Source organism: Gopherus evgoodei, chromosome 23 (genome assembly GCF_007399415.2).
Source record: "Gopherus evgoodei ecotype Sinaloan lineage chromosome 23, rGopEvg1_v1.p, whole genome shotgun sequence".
Lineage (NCBI taxonomy): Eukaryota > Metazoa > Chordata > Testudines > Testudinidae > Gopherus > Gopherus evgoodei.
Window position 1 is genome coordinate 1,999,456 of NC_044344.1, and position 22,189 is coordinate 2,021,644.

Below are 22,189 nucleotides of genomic sequence, written 5' to 3' on the forward strand. Positions count from 1 at the left end.
GCGGAGCACTTCCTAGCCTGCCCATCTCCAGCAGGAGCCGGGAGAACGCACCCCCTTTGCTGCGGGCTGAGCTCCTGTTCGCGAGTGGCCGGTGGGTGCTCAGCCGTGGCCGCAGAGCATCCGTGGGCGGGTCACTGACATTTCGACCACGCAATTAAACGCCCCCGGGCCCTGCCCCGGCTCCCGGCCAAGCGTGAGTAATGAACCAGCCGAGGGAGTGGCCCGTCAAGCCATGGCCAGCTACCCAATGGCTGGCTGCAGTGGCAGCGCCCGGGCACGCCCGCTCTGCCCAGCCCAGGGCGGGGGAAGAACTACAACTCCCAGCAGCCCCTGCGACCCACCCGGGGGAGGTGGCCTCGGCTCGCGCCAGGAGCACGTGGGGAGCGCGCGGCCCAATCCCCGCGCGGGGAGCGCATCTAGCCAGATGAGCCGTGGGGCGGGCGCAGCACAAAAAGAGCCCGAGCCAGGGGGGCGCTGGCCAGGAGTGGAGCCGCGTGTGCACCCGGGTAAGTCCGCGGCTCGCAGCCCGTCCGGCGGCGGATGCGTCCCTCCCGTGCAGGGCCCTTTGCAAAGCGCGGTGCAATGGGGGGCCGGCTGGGCGCCCCCTCTGTCGGAGAAGGGGAGGGCGCTGCCTGGCGCTGCTTCTGGCCCAGCCGGGGCTGCTTGCACGGGTGCCCAGACAGCAAATGTGAAAAATCAGGAAGGGGGGGGTAGTAGCCGATATAAGAAAAAGCCCCGAAAGTGGGGACCCTGGCTGGGAGCAGCAGCAGGTCGGGAAGAGGCTGGCTGGGGAGGCAGGCAGATCGCTGCTGGAGCCTGACTGGCCAGCGTGCGAGCCGGAGGTGGTAGGAAGCAGGGCTGGCTGGCACTGGGCGGCGTGTCTGGGGCAGTGACACACACCTCATTGTACGCCCTGCTGCTGCTGCTGCGTGTCTGGCTCCTCTCTAGTATGTGAGGCTCAGTGCTGCTGACCTGGCCTGACACAGAGCTAATGCTCCACTGCCCTGGAGCTTGTGTGGTTATTTACACCAGTGCAAAGTCCGTGGGAAACGCCGGCCTGCTGGTCTGGTAGCGGTTCACACTCACGCTGCACCAGTGTAAATGGCAGCACAAGGTGCAGGGTCTGAGAACGGGGCACCGAGCACCCTTGCTAGGGCCGGCACAATTTAAAAACCTTGCTACAGCAAGTTTTCGTCTGTATAGACACTGCAATATGCCTGGAAGAAGCTGCACTTCCTTATGGAGACAAAGTCAGGAATGAGGAATTAACTAAGCAAATAATTCTCCTTTGATATGACTTTACTTTTTTTTAAGGTTACAGGTGTGACAAGAATTATGAAAGTCCAGGAGCCATAGACCCAGCCTGACAAATTGTCAGCAAACTACTAGATAACCTAGATTAATTTTTCTTTCCTTCACTGGCATGTTCGCATCTCTGTCTGCTTATCATTACCTGCTGCCACTGCCTCGCCTGTTGTCTCATATAACAGACCTTTTAAATACCTCTCAACATTTTCCCATTCAACAAGTTTTATTTTGTACTGACTCTGACAGTAATTGACTATATAAATATTCAGCCATTAGTCATGTGAAGCAGTAATCCATTCTAAAGGGAAAACACCTAGATTAGTTTTCAATAACAGCCCCTACAAGACATTGTTGTAGTTGCACTGATGTCTTCAGAAAGCTAAGAGCTGTGCCCAAGACTGGTATTTCTGCAAAATGAGTCTTTGAGCTTAGATCCACCTTCTCCTCCTAGAAATGCAGAAGAATTTAAAGAGAGTTTAGTTCTTGCCTGATTATCCAGGCTTTGAGATGCTATGTAGAACTTCAATGTTCAGGTGTTCTGGTTTTCTGTCTTATCTGTCAGTTGCTTCTTAGCACTCATTCTTTCATGTTCAGTCTTGCGGATTTGGCATGACGTAGGGCAGTTGGCTAGATAAGAATCGTACTCCTGGGTGATGAGCAGTTTGGGTAAAATAACAGCATCCCTAATTAATTTAAAATCATGTTATTTGTGGAGTCCCTGGTATTATGATTCAGATCTTGATGAGAATAAATCAACAAACTTGTAATAGTGGTTTAAATATCTTGGTGTCAGATTTATTGACCTCTAAGCATTGTAGTCATTGCTAGGTGAGATATTGGAGCCCAACAAGTTGCAGGTCTCATCCTCCCTTCCTAAAAAACAACAAGGAGTCTGGTGGCACTTTAAAGACTAACAGATTTATTTGGGCATAAGCTTTTGTGGGTAAAAACCCCACTTCAGATGCGTGAAGAAGTGGGTTTTTTTACCCACAAAAGCTTATGCCCGAATAAATATGTTAGTCGTTGAAGTGCCACTGGACTCCTTATTGTTTTTATGGATACAGACTAACACAGCCACCCCTCTGACACTTGGTACTGTCCTCCTTTCCTGTAATCTCTCATTTTTGAGGGGGAGGAAGCAGGAGGTGGTGACGTTATACTGGAGGTATTTATTCTTTACACTGGTCCCAATAGCTCTTCTCGTCTGCTGCATATTACAGATGAACTATAAAAGGCCCTGGAAGGAAGATTTCTGTGTGTTGCTAGTATACCCAGGGATTCTATAACACCAATGATAACGGGTAAAGATGGGGAATAGTGTGGTCTGAACACAGGGCTGGGAATCAGGAACTCCTGAGTTCTGATTTCAGCTCTGTGACTTTGGGCAGGACACTTCACTTCTCTGGAGGGTTCTGAGATCTTGGCTAAAAAGCCATAATAAACATACCACCTTATTTCAAATGAGCTTAGCACAAACCCTGACTATAAGAAGCCCGGATTAAGGGCTCTTCTTTTCTTTGTTGGATCACAAAGATTTGATTTCTTTGTTGTCTGTGCAAACAGTCTAGGCACGATCTGTTCTAGTGCTTGTGCTGTGGCAGTTCCTCAAGTCTGGATCCAGAGACCCTTTGGGGGTCTTATCCCCTCTTATTGGCTGCTGTGTTCTTGGTGAAATGACTGAGAAGCCTGTCTGACCTCTCATTCCTACTGTGAATAGAACCAAAGGCTTCACAGGTTTTCTAAACAACCATGTCCCAAGCTCTCTTGCCTGCTTGTTTCAGACACCTCTTCCTCTTTTGCTGCTTTTTAAAAATTCTTTTGCTTTAAACTTCACGTTTCTCTGCACAGAACTGCATTTTTTAGCTGAGTCCAAGAATTTAAAGGCTGAAATCCTACCTGCCTCTTCTGTTTCACTTCCTAATATCCTATCAGCCGCATCCTTTAAATGTATTACTTATAGCCCACAATGTGCAAAGCGCTCTTTGCCGCCACCCCTGCCCCCACTGACGGTATGACTGGGTCCTTGTGACCATAGTATTTCTTTATTCTTACTCAAAATAAACCCTTGCTGCAGGGACATGTTTCCGCCTCCTTCCAAGCAGGGACTCCCAGTGACGCTACTGGGGAGTTCTACACAAATAGTGAGGATAGAATTTGGATACTAAAAGTTCAGAGTGCTGGCCAAGCACCCATCCCTGGAGGCAGGGCATTTTCCAGATGGAGAAAGGTGTTCAGGGACTTACCCAGAGGTTGTGACGAACTGGGAAAGTTCTTAATGTTTTCTCTAAATACTGTATTGGTGCCTCAGTGTCCCCATGGCAGTTCTTAAGTATCTGGCAGAGCAAAGGGCCAGTGCACCTAAATGCCTGACACTCTGTCTCCTAGCAACTGATGGCCTGGGCCCTTCCCCTGCAAAGGTGCCAGCTGAAGGGGTTGGAGACAAAGGAATCAGGTGACCTCCTGGCCCGGGAAAGGGGCTGAGGAGAGAGGAGGGGCTGGGAGGGGTTGTTAGTCTGGAGCTGGCTGGGGTCAAGGGTGGAGGGCAGACCTGGGGGTCTGGCTCACTGCCCCCCAGAATGGACCCAGCCGAGGGGTCCGGTTCGCTGTATCTACAAGCTCTGTTTTAAACCCTGTTCCTGTCATCGAATAAACCTCTGTTTTACTGGCTGGCTGAGAGTCACGTCTGACTGCAAAATGGGGGCGCAGAACCCGGTGGCTTCCCCAGGACCCCGCTGGGGTGGACTCGCTGTGGGAAGCACACGGAGGGGCAGAGGATGCTGAATGCTCCAAGGAGAGACCCAGGAGGTGAAGCCGTGTGAGCTTCTTGCCCTGAACAAGTCTGCTCCAAGGGAGAGGAGGCTCCCCAAAGTCCCGACTGGCTTTGTGGGGAGCTGTTCCAGAGCATCGCCCGGGGACTCCGTGACAGAGGTACAGAGGGAAAAGATGTTAGAGCTGGGTTTAGAACTCCCGTCTTCTGCTCAGGGCATTAGATCCCTCCCGTCTCTTCCGTTAGTCAACGTTCAGTTCTCCGTACTGATGGTGTGTCTCTGTTCCTGTGGGGAACAAGATGTACTTGGGGGACCTAGTGCCTCAAGAGCCAGGGATTCAAACTCTAGTCTCCTACGTGGCTGAGCAGAGCATGCCCACTGCCTGGCCAATAAGGACTTCTTGGGTTTTGATCCTGTTGTAGCTGAATGGTGCTGGGATTTAGGATTTCATACAGAAATAATCCGATTTGCTGACATCCAAGGATTAAATGGGTGTTTGTGTTAACTGTGTGCTGTCTCCCTTGATCCTTTCTTAAACAATGTCAGCCTCTTAGCTCTTTCCAGAGACCACAATGACATCTCGAGAATTGGAGAGGGAAAAACACACACTAGGAGTGTAAACTCTCCATCTTCACTTTCTGAACTGTCCTCCTTCCACTCCCTTTGATAAGGCCCTGCCTATGCTCCGATCAGAGCTAGGTATGTTGCTACCAGAAGGGAGCAGGTGTGGTTGGCCTTGCCACTGTGGGCCGGGATTATTGTGTGCTGGTCTTGGTGTTAATGAATGACCTGGAAAGGGGGCTGGTCTATAGCATGGTAGCGTAATTCTCAAAAAGAAACTAACTCTTGATGAGAATCTCTTGTCTTCTAGCATCAGCAGTGTTCAGGTGTGACTGCAGTTAGCTAGCATGGTTCTGAACCAAGTGTGGACAAGACATAAGTAGCCCCTGGTTTCCATCCATGTAACTGAGAGCAGAATACCATGCACTCGAGTGGAAACTGGACCTGTGATTGGAAAAGGGTCCAATATGAGCGGAACTCAGCACAGTGTCTTTAATCTCTCTTGTTCCCATAGCTTCTCTTCCCCTCCTCCTAGTGAGAATACAGGTGTTCATGTTACAAGGACCAGGGACTCAAAATTGAGGAAGGAAGATAAATAGCAAGCTGATCTCTTACTCACCTTCAAAAGAGCCTGGAAAGACTGAAGCAACTGAGATTAAGCCTGAAATTATCATGCATCTATGTCCATATCCACAGCTACTGTGTGCTGAAGCTTCAATGGAAAGCTTTGACCTCAGTGTCTTGTATTTCTAGTGTGTTTTGAAGCAGCACTGGCATGTCACCTTGAAGGAAGCTCTGGTGAGCTACTAGGATGAATAAACACTTCGCTCTGTCAAGTGTGACTGGATATTTGACACCCAAGCAGTGAGCTCCATGTCATCTTGGGAAACCAGGGTAGTTCAGACATTTTCTGTCATGAAAAAGAGGAGTAGATTTGGCCACAATAGCTAAGATTTTTGGCTGCACCCATCCAGAGTTCAGATTTTGTTAGTTGATGCTAAATATCTATTACTGGTTTTACAAACAAGATTCATAAACGTGGCCCCAGCTGACCTGGCAAAGCAACTCTCTGGCAGTTGGAGATTTGACTTCTCACTTCTGAAAAGCAAGGGACCAGCTGAATGAATGATGAGGAAGGCCTGGCATTGCTGACATGAGCTCAGCTTGGAAGGGTAAGATCATTGCTTTCTGCTGATTCAATTACAAAACAAACAATCTGCCATCTGTTCCATTAGAGAGGGAGTTTAAAATTTCCTCTCTGCTGGTAGTGCTAGGTAAACAGGAACTCTGCCCAGGATCTAACAGATACCATGCTTAGGTGCCCCTTGCTCCTAGAAAAGGCTTTGCCCTGAAGGTGAGAAGGGAAATTGTTCTCCTAAGAACACTACTTGATTTTTTTTTCCCTCTTTGCTTCACAAATTGCTGCTCCATAGATCTGAACTGAGCCTTAGATGGGACACTCCACTCAAATGTCATCTTGGTAACTGGTCCTGAAAGGGGTTATCAAGCTCCTCTTGTTACCAACACCAGTTTCACAATTTTCCCAGAAATGGCGCCTGATGCCACATAGTCACAAATTTTAGTTTAAATATTCCCAACAGTCTCCTTCCTAAACAAATTGGACAATTTTTACTAGAGGGAATGGCGTAGTGACCCTGCTCTGAAATCCCTAAACTACTGGGTCCTCTTTTCTTTCCCAGTTAGACAAACCTAAGTTCCATGCTGTTTAAGGTGTGTCGTTTCTTTTGGAGCACTCCTTAAAATCCAGTGTCTCACTTGCTCTTAGTGAACACTGCAGATCCCAGGGAACTTTTTTCAGAAGTCAAGGAGGGGGTTTTGCCCTGATTCCTTTGTCTAAAATGCTCGTTCTGACTTCCCCTATTGTGTGCCACCACACTAGGTGATATTTTGCATTCAGCTGTCCCTCACCAGATCAGGTTATATGCATCTGTCAAGTTACAGCAGAGTCAGCATTCAGTCACTCAGACCTATCTAGCTTGTCATCGTCAGTATGAATATTTTATTTTCTTCTCCCTTGTTTAATGTGCTTGAATGACTTTCCTAAGAACAAATCCTTCCAGCAGCTTTGACAGGTGACATCTTTTTTGGAAGAGGGGAGGTAAATATTTCTGAGCCCCAGAGAACGTGACTTAGTCTGTCAGTTTCCTTTACCCTCTCTGGAGTTCCTGATGAGCATTGGGATGTCTGTAAAGATGGTACCTGTTTATGAACTGGTAACACGTTTTGAAAACTCGTGGTTTTCTTAACACAGTAACTGGCATCTTTGTGCAGGGAACCAACCCCAGAGTAGATAGACCCTCACAATTTAATTGAAAGCCTTTTGGAAGAATCATGTTAAATTGTGTTTAGCAATTGGTCCAGCAAAGTAGTGGGGGTAGCTTACCCTCTTGCCTAGTAATGTGTGTCCACTCCCATATGTATAATTTCTCCATACAGCGAGAAGAGATAGGAATTAGGAATGGCCAGGGATTGTCTATCCCAACACCACATCTGTGGAGGTAGCAAGTATAAGCAGTTTCAGAGGTAGGTGCAAAACCCTGTAATAGACAATTATGGAATAACCTGTCCAGAATGGACGTTTCTTCCTAAATCTGTTAGCTAATGGTTACTTCAAATCATGAAGTAGGAGGGTTGATATCCTCTTCTAGATTGGTTGGAAGTATATGGCTTTCCAAACATAATTGTAGGTTCTCATTTTCCATTTAAATATCCAGTCCTCTTTTAAAGCTACTAGGCTTTTTGGTAGAAAGTAAATGTTAGATTATATATGGGCTGAGTTTGTGGGGCCTTGCACTCAGCTCAATGGCATTTTTGTTTTGTCTGGATGTAACACATGGCAGCTGATCAATTCCACCATTTCAGGGAGTGTTCTAGGCACTGATGGGCAGAAGAAGATTGTTGATTTTGGTGAAAATCTGAAGACTGAAAAGGGAGAGACATGGGGGACACATGGACCCCCTGGCATCTGGTCAGCGGAGCCAGGAGCTTGAATCTCTTTAATTGAAGGGGGGAGAATAGGTGTGCATCCAGAATCCCTCACGTGGGGGAGGCACCCAGAGCCCCTCCGGTGGGGGAAGTGGTCGGCATGGGGGGCACACAGCATCCCTGGCGTGGGAGGAGGAGGAAGGCAGAAATGTTGTATCGGGGAGGGAAACTCGTGGAGCCTCAGCATGTGGCAGAGATGGGAATGGGGAGCACACAGAGATACTGCCCCAATGGGGCAAGGGAAGGGAGACACCCTGAGCCCCTGGCATGAGGGGTGAGAGACTACAGCGAATCCCTGAGATAGAGAGGGATGGCAAGATAGCTCACAGGGAGCTTGTGGGGAATGGAGGAATGCAAGAGGCTCCTGGTATGTGCAGTGAGCTTGGTCTGTGGAAGCAACAAAGTGTGCAATCCTCTAGTTATTCATCTTGTTGACACTCGCCCTCCTAAAAATGTAGGCCTGTGCAGTCAACTGGATTTTCCTTGTTCCCTGTCTAGTGGTTTCTAGCTAGATTGGGCTGGGCAGAGTCCCCTTTGTTCAGGACCCTCTGTCCAAGGAGGAGACTCCCTATCCAAATATCTCCATAGCTGCATCGAGGGCTGGGTTTAAGGACTTTCTGTTTGGGTCAGCTGATTTCTAATAATTTTGTCCTTTTCGTAGTAGGGGCTTGGTCCTTTCTGGACCACTTAGTCCAGTTCTTTGGTTTCAATTTTAACCATAGTATTGTGCCCTTATGGCCTAAAATATAGTGAATTAAAAATCTTCTGTTTTGTAGTGGAACGCCATGCTGAAAGATTGTTCAACACCTGGTGTGGAATCATTCAGATGATCTCCCACAAAAGTGCATCTACTGCAGGATGTGAAAACAGCTAGGATCTTGGGCCAGAATCCGATCCAAACAATCTACAACACCCCTCCACCCCCTCAGTGAGTTGAGGAATGAGGATGTGTTCTGGAATATGGAGACTATTCTGAGACACGGTGTAGAGGTTGGGAATAGGGGCTGTTTTTCTTTGGCTGATTTGTAATGTTACTTGTGATCTCTTCATCCATCAGGGAGTAGCTTGAATCTCCCCAGAGATGCGCTCTGGCCCTTCCTGTCACTTTCTTCAGCCCAACTTGATACTATGTGACCAGCATAGATAAAGGAACAGAGCATTAAGTCACCCGGAGTTCACTAGAAAGAATGCGTCCTTCAGAAAGCATGAAAACTCAGACCTCTCTAGTTTAATAATCATTTCATCTTTTTTTGCCCTTCTGATGTTGGTATATAACTTTTATGGTGCTCCTTGAAAAGCTGTTGGGTTTTACATCCTTGTAGATAATGCTACTGCTTTCAAAGCATGCCCTCAAAATAATCTTTGTTGCAGATAGACTGTTCTTTTGCAAAGCCTCTGTAAACACAGCGAGATCTATTCAAGGCACGTGTGAAGGCTGGTTCCATGAGACATCAGTATCTCATAAAAAGTAAATTATATTTAATGTAATTCTTACTACAGTGATTCACCCATCAGAAAAGGCAGGGTGCATGGCTTTCATTCAGCAGGGCTCTCTGTTTGTGCATACAAAGGAGCTAAGTATCATGCAGCTGTTTCAAGTAAACGTCATTGGCATATTCTGAAGTTGTCTGGACCAAACACTCTGAAATGCCAACTAATTGTCCTTCGCTCTGTTGTCTTGTCTCCCATTCAACTGTGCTTCCACCATTCTCCTTTCAATGAGGATGGGATGATTTCTGATAATGAAATAAATGGATCCTAGTAGTAAGCCTGTGTGCCATGACTGCATAGAGTCTCTAGAATGGCTCTTTAGCCAGCCAAAGAGTGCTGTGGATTAGCAATCAAACAGGTTCACCAACTTTATCCCACGCCTCCCTTAAGTTGAGGAATGCTGCTAATGTCCTGACCATATAGCAGCAGGTGTAGGGGTCTGCCTATGTATATGTAGGCTGCAAGCCTGCAAGCCTACAATGCTGCAAGAAGACTGCAATCTGATTTGACCAGGAAAGCAAAAACAATGAGGTGTCAACAAGTAAATGGATCAATGGACAGGAGGTGGGGGTGACCCTGGGGCTTGTGTGTGTGTATATAATTTGTTTTTCCCCAGAGGAGCTGAGTGCCCACCGCTCCCACTGGAAGCAGGTATAGTTGTGAGACCCTCAGTGCTTAAAATGAGCCTGTGAAGTTCGGGACCTGACCTACTTAATTATTGGAAAACAACAAGGTCTTTTTGCAGTGAATGTTACATGCACTTCAGTTTGTGCTATGGCTCTAGTGTTTGCTAGAGAACAGATACAAACCATTAGCCGGGCCTGCTCTGATTGTCTTAGTGACAGACGGCAGACCTGCACTCCGTGTATAGAGCAGGCATCTGCTGATGCCTTGTGGAAATTTTTCTGCTGAGTTGTGCAGAACAGTTCTGCAGATAGTAGCATATTTTCGGTTTTCTCTCTATCCCCATGATCATGGGAATAGCAGGGTCAGTGCAGCTGAAGAGCTTAACTATGATAGTCCTACCGCTTCTCCCCCCACCAATTTTATTACTATGCGACACTTGAATGAAAGCAGGATCTTTGTTGCTTTTAACATTTTAACTGCTTCCAGTGTCATAATCCTTTGGCATCACCACTCTTGCCTCCGCTTTGATGTCACAAACTCAGGATGATGGGGTCAGGTGAGGAACAACCATTGTGAACAGCTGAATTAATAGGGAATACAGATTTTGTAAAGCCTGTGATGAGCTCATAGTGGGCTTTCAGTATCATAACCCACAATAACAGCACTCTTGTCTTTCTATCAGAGGCTCTAAAAGCACTTTGCAGACCCCAGGTTTAACAACTGCCCAGTAGGTTAGTATTCCCCCATTTTACAGATTGGGGTGGGGGGGGAATGACAATACAGACACAGGAAGTCATGAAGAGTCCCAAGGTCACACAGAGATTGAATGCCAGAATGGGAGCCAGGAATCCTGATTCCCAGTTTCCTGTTCTAACCACTAGATAATACTGCCCTCCCAGAGGTGGGAATGGAACCTTGGAGTACTCTTAGTCACTGTATAATATTTTACATGTGTATAGGGGTTTTCATTATTTAATTTGTGTACTGCAGTGCTTTTCAGACCTGTACTGTTATAGGAGAACTTTTAGTATTTCATCCTGAAAGAACCCAAAATGTAAGCTCTGTAATTAGCTCTTTAAAAATACGTAAGAAATGGATTTGCCATACTCAGTATCTTAATGCAGTGAAATGCGACACTGGTTTTCTCTGAGGCTGCCCTTTGGCATGCTGTAAAACAGGCAAGTGATGGATTTTCATGGGGTGTGGGAGCCAAGTGTATTATAGCTTTCTATCAGACAAAATAAAAGCGAGCACGTGGCTCAGGAGCTCTCCAAGCTCCCGGAAAGAGCATCACTTAAAAGCAAAACGATAATGGAAAGCTCTGTGAGTGATGCTGTACAGTTTGCCAAGAATAGCATGCTGGCTGCTCTGAAGGTGATTGGCAGAGTTGTGTCTGGGTGGGCAGGGAAGGCTTGCATTGACCTGTGCCAGCTACTGACCCAACACACAATTATGCCTGGTCTTTGCTGTCTAAAATGAAAGGTTGACTGTGGGTTGACCAGGCAGTAAATCATGCTGGGAAGGAATTCACTTGCTTTTCTGGATATACCTGTCCAAAACAATCTGTCACAGTGACTTTTCATAGTCAGGGAAGTGACTGTGTAAAGATGACATTCCATCTCCTTTTTGCTAATTGCAGATCAAATTAGCTCAGTTTGCAAATCATCAGACGATCCTTCTAACTGTTGGTGCTGAAAACTCCAGCTGGTTCCCAATGGTGCAACTGTTCTTTCTGCCTCTTTTAGCTTCCCTGCTAATCAAGATTCAGCAATCAAAACAACTCTGCAGCTCACATTGGTGCACAGTAAAATGCAGCTTGCTCTCCCAAAGCTCTGTGGCATCTGCAGGGCTAAGAAGGGCAGAAAACTTCTTCTTGACAGAAGATTCAGCCGACTGGACTCTCTAGTGAGCAAAGAGGATGAAGGTCGTCTTCTAGCCATACGTACCTGCCGATATTCTAGATATTACTTCTCCTCAACACTGTCTTATATTATGCCGTTGCTAGTTCACTGCCGTTCCTCAAGCTTCTTGTTCCTCTGAAACAGTGGTTTTCAACTTGTGGTCTGCAGACCAAGATTTCCAAATGGGTCCACACCTCCAGTTGAGATATTTTAAGGGTCCGCAAATGAAAAAAGATTGAAAACCACTGTACTAAAGGAGCCTGGTGCTGTAGCCCTCACAGCAATATGGCTGAGTAGCTCCAGCAACACCAAGTGGTTATCTGCACAACTGTTTGTAGCCAGATCCAGAGATGAGCTTTGGAGCAGGCCTTCCAGGTCATAAAATGTTAGTTTGAAGCTAATCCGTTGGCATGCAGCATATCCACTTACCTGTTACCAGCCCCCATCTGCTCTTAGTAGCATTGAGATGATGTTATGATGGGTTTGGTTGTTAGTTTGTTTTATATCCTGCTGTCACCTGATTGCAGCTGCACTTCCTTTCCCTCTACAGGCTGTTGCTAAGTCAGTCATAATGACGGACATCTGATTGACACTCTAGCTTGCTGCTACAGCTATTTCAGGATGACTGCATGTAGACACCCTGGCTGAACATGCAATCTAGTACCTGCCAGACATACATATCCAGAAGGACGGCTATAACTCCACCCTGGGAAATGATAACTTTGTTTAGGAAAGTCTCAGAAAAGGCAAATAGAGCTAACTTTAATCTACTTGATCAGTCAGTCAGCATGTGCTATAGCCTATTCAGAAAGCAGTCTGGTCTTGAGCTTTGGGCTGCACTCTTGCATTCAGTCAGCGCAGCAGTTCAGCTATCCACCTCCATGAGCGCTTGGAATGCCTACCTGGGTCTCCTGGATTAGCACGTTAGATCCCAGATTTGTATGGAGAACGCTGCATGACTCCCATCCTTTTCTCCATTGAGAGTATTCCTTCCTTTAAATTAAAACTCTGCCCACAAGGAGGGGAAGACCATTGTTTATAACAATCACTAATTATTCCCAGTCATGGTCCTCGCTAAATCAAAGATGAAACTGCCCACCTTGGCACAGGTTCTTGTTAACCATGAGCTATTACAAGAACTAGAGGCACTGAATAGATTCTGTTATGTCTGTTTAGACTGCTTCCTTTCATGGATTTGTACGTGCTATCTGGCCCCTGTCCTGTGATGGGATTGCCAGCTGTCTTTGCCAAGTCATATTTGTACACTTCCATGGCCAGACTGCTACAAGGTGGCTGAAGGTTTGTTTTGGGGTTTTTGTTTTTTTTCTTATGCTCTTCCACTCCTCACTACTGATTTTTTGTTCAGAGTAGTTCTTGGTTCATGATAATTGGGAGAGAATCACATATGCCCTTTCTTCTTACAAAAGAAACTGGAATGAAAGCGCTTTGCTTGTGTGAACCCCTCCACTTGCTGCCCTAGCTTTGCAAAGGGAAGACCTGCTAAGGCAAGTAACTTGAAGAGCACTGCTGTCATGCCCAGAAATCCATGAATTCTTGGCTATGCCAGTTTCAGTGATCTAACACTTAGAAAAAATGGAGCCATTTGTTAACCTCTGCAGGTCACAAACATTTGATCTGGTGCCTGTCATGTGGAAATGGGTTCAATAGAATGTAAATGCTCACTATAAAAATTCTCATATAGCAGCAATAAACATTTCTGTGCAATTTATAACTAACACTTTTTGGTACTTTGATGTTGCATCCAAAACCAAGCTGCAACTCAAGACTATAGAGCCCTGTGTGCTGTTGTCTTTAAAGGAGCGAATTCCTAGCTGATCATAGAGCCCATCCTTTGGAAAGGGAAAGGAATTTAAGAACTTCCAGCTCCTCACTTAGTCCCCTTCCAGAATTCTGCACATAGAATTTCCTCCCCCATAGAAACTAGATGCTGTTAAGCACTTAGTCTACATTTTGTAAGGCTGCCCTCAGGCCACTTGTTCTGGAAAAATAAAGTGAGATGGTATTGTAAACAAGGGTTCTTGGGGGGGGAAAAACCCACAATGGATGGGTTTTTTCTATTCAGATATAAGCATTTGATTAACTTTAATAGGGGTCTTGTCAGGAGGACATGCTGGAAAAGTAACATACTTTGGAAAAAAAGGAGTGGGCTGGGGGAGGGGTTTCTATCATACTGCCCTACTGCCACTCGAAAACAACTTGGGGAGGATGGGGGGAATGGCAAGTATGTTACAGGGAGGCCCTGTGATGACAGAGAGCCAGTGCCCGGGGTGTATGTAGTTGTGGGCAGGTTGCACTGCCTATAGGGGTGGGGATGGCAGGGAGGCACGGACCTGACAGGTCATCTGCTGTGAAGGCTTCTTCAATGCAGAGTTGGGTAGCTCTCCAGTCTTGCTGCAAGGCTCTTGTCTCTCCCCCAAGGGGTGGAAAATGGATAGGGTGTAAGGAGTCGTTGAATGAGATGAGGTTTTTGATCAATGGGGACTATTTACTTGATCAGAGGAATTCTGTAGGTTTTTCATAATGACAAGATGGAGCCTGGAGCTCTGGATAGGCACTTGGATTAATAAATGTCTCTGCTTAGGCTAGCCTTGTGTTCTCATTGAACCTGATGGATGAAATGTCTGTGCAAATCTGAGTCAGTGTCTCTGTCTATATTTGTAGCTGTGTTGGTCCTAGGATATGAGACACAAGGTGGGTGTGGTAATATCTTTTATTGGACTAACTGTGGTTGGTGGAAGGGACAAGCTTTCGTGTTTCACAGCACTCTTCCTCAGGTCTAGAGGAAGTAAAAAGATATTACATCACTCACCTTGTCTCTCTCTTTTTTAATTTTATTCAGTTACTAGATAGCCATGTCAGCCAAAGCCATATCTGAGCAGACGGGGAAGGAGTTCCTGTACAAATATATCTGCACATCCTCAGCCATTCAGAACCGCTTCAAGTATGCCAGAGTGACATCAGACACCGACTGGGATCGGCTGACCCAGGATCATCCCTGGCTCCTGACTGAGGTAAGCACAATGACTTGCCCTTCAGCAGTGCCATTCATTGGAGGGTCTCTAAGCATTTTACAATCATTAGGCTGTACAACATACTTCCTGTGAGGTGAGTAATTACAGAGTGGGAGGTTAGATGACCTGCCTTCAAAATCACACAGTAAGTCTGATAGCTGGGACTAGAACTCATGCATCTGGTCTTCTGGTCCTCTGCTCTCACACTCTAGTATGGCTACTGCCAACATGGCTGTACGTTGGAGCATTGCATGCAGGTTCTCTAAAGCTGATGGCAGTGGCAGGCTGCATTGTAGAACGCTGTGCTATTGTGAAGTATCGGTAGCTGTTAGGATCTATGCCAGGAAACGTGGAGGAAAGTCTCCCAACGTGGCAGTGGAGCACTGAGAATTGATAAATCTGGCTTCAGTAATGCTGTATTGGTGTCAAAGGAACCGGACTGTGTTGCTGATTTGAGGGCTTGAGCGACTTCAATTAAATGAAGAAATGTCAGCAGACAAATAATCAAGAGTGGCCCACGCTAGCAAAAAAACTTGAGTGTGAGGTAGTCATGTAGCTACTATGCTCTAGATATTTCAGTCTTCATTCCCAATAACGTGCACTCTTCTGACACTCCTTTCCTTACCCAGGCATTATAGAGTGGGTTGAGGGTGATCATAGCATTGGAGTGACTGGCCTTCACTCTGACTAGTTTTGTGTTTCACTAAGTAGATTTGTTGAATTTCTTGTATCTGAGCAAAAATGTAAGATCAATTTGTTGTTGCTCTTTCATTTTTGTCCTGTTTCCTAGCCATGCGTCTTCTCCATACAGCAGTGAGCATCTCTTCAGCGTTCCTTTCTCTGTTTGGCTAACCTGGCTCCTTTCCAGCTATTAATTACTTTAGCCACTGGTTAGCAGAACATGGATGTTCCACACTGTCCATTTACTTGCTGATTGATAGCACCTGCAAAGTAACTAATTAAATGCTCACCACTTAGCTGCTAGAGTCTGCTGCTAGGAAATATCAGCAGTATTGCTGAGAATTTTTTCAGGACTCCTAAATGAACTGTGGACAGCACACATCCTTTTGTTGGGGTTGTTTACTGAACACTTGAAATGTCCATGGGCTTTGTGTCCATCCAGCAAAGGGACACTGCTATCACCATATTACATACTGCAGTGCTTTGTTGTTGCTGTATACCAGTGACACTCAACTTTTCCAGATTAATGTACCGCTTTCATGAGTTTGATTTTTGTCTTGTGTACCGCTAAGTTACACCTCACTTAAAAACTACTTGCTTACAAAATCAGACCTAAAATACAAAAATGTCACCACACATTATTACTGAAAAATTGTCTACTCTCATTTTTACCATATAATTATAAAATAAATCAGTTCCAATATAAATATTGGATTTACATTTCAGTGTATACTATATTGAACAGTATAAATAAGTCACTGTATGAAATTTTAGCTTGTACTGACTTTTTTGCTAGTGCTTTTTATGTAGCCTGTTGAAAAACTAGGCAAATATCTAGATGAGTTGATGTACCTCCCTGGAAGACCTCTGCATACCCCTGGGGTACATGTACACCTGGTTGAGAACCACTGCTCTATAACATAGATCACTAAAGCTATAGTCTGTATTGGGTGGATGGGGATGGGCAGTACAGGAGGGGAAAAGTACTGTAGAGAACTCTCTCTGCTCAGCAAAAAGTGACCTATGTAAGCTTGAGATGTGTACTTCCTTTAGGCGGAGCCTTCTGCAGCAGTCCAATAGAGAGCTACTGTGGGTCAACTGAAATGTGATACCCTTCTAATTCCAGCCTTATCCTTGGCATTGGCAAATCTCCATGTGCAGAGCTTGTGGGGATGGTAAAGAAAAGTCATGTTTGTGAGAAGTCAGATTGCATTTGCTTGCTTCTCTGGCATTGCGGGTTTCTACTTCAGTAGCAATTTTGCCTTTATATGCTTCTGCTCACCAGGGAAGCTTTAGTTAATGATGCATTTTGTCAAAGCAATTTGCAAAACCAAGGGAATAATGAATGTTGTTCAGTGTGGATTCTCAGGGAAGGAGAACAGCTAAACAAATCACCTTTTGATAATCTCATTATAATCACAGCTGCTCTCACAACTTTCACTCAAGGATCCCAAAGCACTCAACAGATTATCTCCCTACACCCACTGCTGACACATAGCAGCCTCTGGAGTGAATAAAAGGCAGCTTTTTTAACAGCACAAAGCAACAAGCTGTATCAGTTCAGGACAGGGAGTTAGGATGAGTCCTGTATCCAAATGAAACAAGAAGGGAAATCTGATTTAGAATGTTACTGCCCAGTTGGAATTTAGTCGGGTTAAATATCAGAACAAAAGGGAAATTGACCACAAAGGTTTTGGAGAATTATTGGGATTATGTTCAGTTGGCTCATAACACAGCTCTGCAAATATGAGCAAAAATCCAAGTGAATTTTCACTGCAACCAGGATGCTTCCAGGAAGGCGTCATCTGACTTTGTCCCTCTCCTAATGCCCACCTCTGTCAAAACCCCCACTTACCTGGATTGCAGCTGGATTTCTGCCCCAGCATTTGTTCTGTGGCTATGATCTCTTGATGTTTTTTGCGCGAACTTGGTGGAATCTCTGACCTAGTACCTAGGGAAGTACTAGTGGTGCTTTTTGCCTAGCAACCATAATATATTGGGTGCCAGCCAACAGGCTAAACGAACTCTCCCCCAGAACATTTGCTGCAGAGAATTTACTTAATTTAAAACTCAGTTTAATTATCTGCAGAGACTGTTTCTGCTTAACTCAAAGCTTCTGATTTTTCTCTCCTCTCGTGTCTTATATTCTAGCGTCTGGTGGTGAAGCCGGATCAGCTGATAAAACGGCGTGGGAAGCTTGGATTAGTTGGAGTTAATCTTGACCTGGGTCAGGTGAAGGCTTGGCTCAAACTACGTCTGGGAAAAGAAACTACGGTAGGTATGGAGTGTATTGGCCAAGGTTCTGATGGCAGATGTAGCAGTGAAGAGCTGAAATGTCACTTGTATTGCTCTGACCCTTTCATACTATAAACCTGATCTTTAGTGGGCTTTGTATGTTAGTTTCTGTATGCCAGTCCTCCCTCTTGCATATGCCAGTGTAAGGCAGTAATAATCGTTGAAGTGATGCTGATGTAAAACCAAGAGAGAGGAGAATCCGACCTGTGTGTATCTACTGTTGGGAATTAAGCACCATTTGGAACCCTCCTGATGGCACAGTTCAGTCGACTTACTATCCATTATTTATATCCAGTGACTAAGATTATTGTGAAGCGCTGACAGTAGAAAAATGTGGTGAATTCCCACTGAATTCTCTTATAATTCTAAATATCTGTCCCCACTTAGGAGCCAGAAAACAGTACCTCGAAGAGCCAGCACTGCCTCTAGTGGGAGTGACTTTCATTTTACTGGTGCCCAAAGTAGCTGTAACAAGACTGGACTAAAAGCAAAGTCCTCGCATCACCCCTTCATTGTTGCCAGCCAGTGTATTAGTCACTGTTGGCTGACATTGGAGTTTTATATCAGTCCTCGTTTTAATTGGATGCTGTCTTGAAACTTTTATTCTCCTGGGAACACTCTGACAATGATAAAGACACCTGTTATCTCAGCCTCTGCATCTCAGGAGCTGATGGAGTCATGCTTTCTGGGGTAACCAAGGCCTTGTCGTTCCTGTGACTGATATGCAGCTGGCTCTATCTCTGAGATGCGCTGCAGGGACTGCAAAGCCACTGCTGAAGGACATTGTGAAATGGGGCAGGCAGCTGCATCCGGGTGGGGCTGCCCCTTGAGAAACAAGGGGTGTTGACATAACTGCTGAGGATAATGCAATGGCCATGTGTGAGTGGGCTCAGTGTGGGGGCATGGGCTCATGACCCAGTATTTGTGTCTCACCCATTTTCCTAAATGTGTTGAGCCTTTAAAGGCATAAAAAATCATTCAGGGTAAAAAACGATTAAATCAGACAAGGCATTTTGTTATCCATAAAACAGACCTTTTGGAGACCTGATTATTCTATCTTCATATACGTTCCTCCCCCTACGCCCTCCAAATTAACGTTCAGGGCTTGTGAAAGTGGGGGATGATAACACTAGTTAGATTGAGGCAGATTAGGCTGGTTTTAACTGTGGGTTTTGCAAGCTGCCTTACATAGCTCTGCTGATGACCCTTACTCCTGTCCTGCAGCCCACTGACATCCCAGTCTTGGAGATCTTGTGAGCAGAGGCTGATCACTTCAAATTGTGCACTGGTTTGGGGATCTGGACAACTGTCTAATAGTAAAGAACCAACAAACTCATTTTACATGATGACTTAAGATGGCATTTGAAACCAGGTTTCCATGTGTATGAAGTTAAAATAGTAACCAGATGTTCCTTCTAGATCTCCTATCCCTTTCCATGATCACTAATATTTATAACCCATAGTGTGAGCCTAGAGGACAGGTCTCTCTCCCTCCACAGCCTGTGTTTGGGGAATGGTTCCTCCCAAGCCTGCTTTTCTGGGCGCACGTGGGTGTTGATCTCCTGGGTGTTGACTGCATTCTGCCTTATTTGAACCCAGCCTGTGAACTGCTGCTTTGGTGGGGCAAATGGATTGTGGCCTGTGTTGATGGCCTGTCATTTTTGCCATTCATCTGAGGATAAAGCCATTCTGGTGCCTTCATGTGCCCTAGCTGATGTAAGCTGTCAGCCGAAGGCAAAGAGGACAAAAACTGACTATTCATCTGACAATAACCCTTCAAAAAATAAGCCATTAACAATGTCTAAAGAGAAAATTTGGGTCCTCCTGCCCCATGCTGGACATAACACTGTGGAATGTGTTTTAGTTACTGAAGGGTTAATGGGGGGACAGTACATGCATCTTGTGTAGCATTTAGTACTGAACTGAGTGGTGCCCTTTGGAAATACTGTGCTTCTGGGATGTGAAGTGGCAAACTACTATACATTGCAGTTTGAGTGAGACCAGCAGTCGCCATTGGAAAAGGGGAAAGCAGACTTTGTAGGCGATGTCAGTACAATGTCCTAGATTGCCAGCTTTCTGGAGAACGCAGACCATGGAGATGTGGGAGCCACTGAGCTCTGAGAAGGCTCCCTGAAGCTTCTTTTGAGCATTGAAATGCTACAGACTAGCCCAGTGGTCTTCACAGCCGCAATAGTACATGCTGCCATGCTAGAGCGTGGAGATCTTGGTTTCAGGGATACACATTCCAACCAATAGAGGTTGTTGGGAATCGATTTGCATCAGAGCAGCGTTAAAGACATCCTGGAGTGTGTTTCTGCCATGTCTTAGCTGTGGATACTGTGTGATGCTTTAATGGTGTCTCTCTCTCCTATCAACAGATCGCTAAAGCGACAGGTATCCTTAAGAACTTCCTGATCGAGCCCTTCGTCCCTCACAAGCAGGTTGGTATTCCAATTAAAACACAAAAGTGCTCCAAAATAATCTTGTTTGGCCCAGACTGACTGCTCTTAGAGGTGGCAAAAGCAGGCACCTGAGTGGATGTCCTAAAGGTGATGATGCTGATGCATGTTGTCACTGAGAAATAGAGAGCTTTAGAATCTTTGCACAGAGACAGTGATTTACAGCTGCACTGGTGGTTTGTTTTCCTCCCCACTAGGAGGAAATCCTGCTGCAGCAAACATCACATGGGCACAGGCAATAAATTGTTCCTCCAATCTGTTGGCTGTCAGGCAGGAAGAAGAAAGAGTGCTGAAGTGAGACAATTTACGTGACATTGAGGGAGATATAGCTACCACATAATCTTCCCCTGACTTAGTCTGTGGTGTTGGTTGTATGCTACTTTCAACATCTGAAACTGAAGTTCCCTCATTTTGCCCAACTGCGGATTGTGCTGGCACCTTAACAGGCATCTGAAGCCTGTACTTCCGTTGTTGAAAATGGGAGCAGATTGCAGCTGACCAAGGAGACTTTAGGGACTGGAATATGATGTGCCCAGTGAAAGCTGTTGGGATCAAACTGGAGCATCATGGGCTAGGACCTGAAGTCTCCACAGGTGGCCCCTCCAAGCACAGCCGTATAATAGTGTATAGAATTCCCTGGGATGTATTAAGGACATCTCTGATGGACACCAACTATTCCTGGGTTGGATTATTCAGTGAGTTAACTTGGGGACCCCAGGAAATTTAGCTAAGCAGTGCCATTGCTGGGTATGACTTACTGGCTAATATTCGTCCCTCTGATCTGTGCCACAGGAAGAAGAGTTCTATGTGTGCATCTATGCTGCCCGCGAGGGGGACTATGTGCTCTTCCACCATCAAGGGGGTGTGGACGTGGGAGATGTTGACGCCAAAGCTCAGAAGCTCTTGGTGAGGGTGGACGAAAAGCTCAGTGAATCCGATGTGAAAAAACATCTCTTGGTGCACGCACTGGAGGAGAAGAAAGAGTAAGCAGGGATATAATTCTACATCCTATATGCCCCCAGTCCCAGTGTTCAATATGCCAACTCTCCTTCCCCAGAGCTCTTGTGTTTCAGTGGAGGAGTTGATCCTCATTTTTCTCCCTGAAGGTCCCTCTCTTTATAGCTTATGAGTATGGGCAGGAATGTGCACTGCATCCCAAACAATCTAAGCTCCTGTTGAGCTGCAAAAGGCATATTTTACCATTCAGCCTTCAGCCCAAGGACAACCCTTTTCCCCCATCGTTCTTTATGCAAGGGCAGGACAATTCCTGGAGTCTGATTGCTGTGTCTTGCAGGACTTGTAAAACTACTTGAATCCAGTGGCTGATTATGGAAAGGTATGATTCCTTGTCCTGGTTGAGCTACTTGAGATTTTATAGCCTCTCTTGATATCCAAAAGCTTATTTCAGATTGATCTTCAGATTTGAAAACTAACTATTAAGCATCTAGTTAAAGAAGATGCAGGTAACTAATCTCGTTATTCATTATTTGGAAACACAATAATTGATGAAGGCCTTCTTTTGAGATGCACCTCATCAGGCTCTTAGATCCACTCTTGTTCACTCCTAATGACATTAAACCAGATGGAAACATCAGATGACAGTCTTGAGATAACATTTTCTCTGCAGGTTTGTGGTGTTTGGTTTTTTTTTAGTGGGGCGTTTAAGTTGAGTCATCCAGGTCCTGAACTCTGTCATCACCCAGACATCTTCCCATGAGAATGAAATAAATTGATAGGTAGTAGCTTTTCCACAGACAAAGATGATAAAGGAACTGGGACAGGTTCTTCTATATCAGTTGTGTCTACCTGCTCTAATGAATTTATGTATTTTAATTTTTGTGCAGTGTCCTGGCTAGCTTCATATCTGGCCTTTTCAACCTTTACGAAGACTTGTATTTCACATACCTGGAGATAAATCCACTAGGTAACTCTGATGTTTTGGGGAGAGGGTTTGTTATAGAAGTGGATGGGTGAGATTCTGTGGCCTGCATTGTGCAGGAGGTCAGACTAGATGATCATAATGGTCCCTTCTGACCTTCAAGTCTAGGAGTCTAATCACT

At 45.6% G+C, this 22,189-nt stretch overlaps 1 protein-coding gene across 10 annotated transcripts in view; it reads left to right on the plus strand.

Annotated features, from left to right (window-relative positions):
- The first annotated feature begins 415 nt into the window (after positions 1-415).
- Positions 416-22,189, plus strand: part of ACLY (ATP citrate lyase) — a 46,463-nt gene continuing 24,689 nt past the window's right edge. For 2 of the 10 annotated variants that reach the window (XM_030541024.1, XM_030541034.1), the window contains exons 1-6: positions 416-506; positions 14,523-14,694; positions 17,527-17,649; positions 20,049-20,111; positions 20,922-21,112; positions 21,974-22,053. In XM_030541024.1, coding sequence (XP_030396884.1) covers positions 14,536-14,694; positions 17,527-17,649; positions 20,049-20,111; positions 20,922-21,112; positions 21,974-22,053 — 616 coding nt within the window. In that variant the 5' untranslated portion in view covers positions 416-506; positions 14,523-14,535. Of the gene's footprint in view, positions 507-5,390; positions 5,810-7,094; positions 7,182-7,520; positions 7,677-8,419; positions 8,572-11,506; positions 11,686-14,522; positions 14,695-17,526; positions 17,650-20,048; positions 20,112-20,921; positions 21,113-21,973; positions 22,054-22,189 lie in introns of those variants that run through there. The other 8 variants (XM_030541027.1, XM_030541026.1, XM_030541030.1 and 5 more) reach the window with 8 other exon arrangements.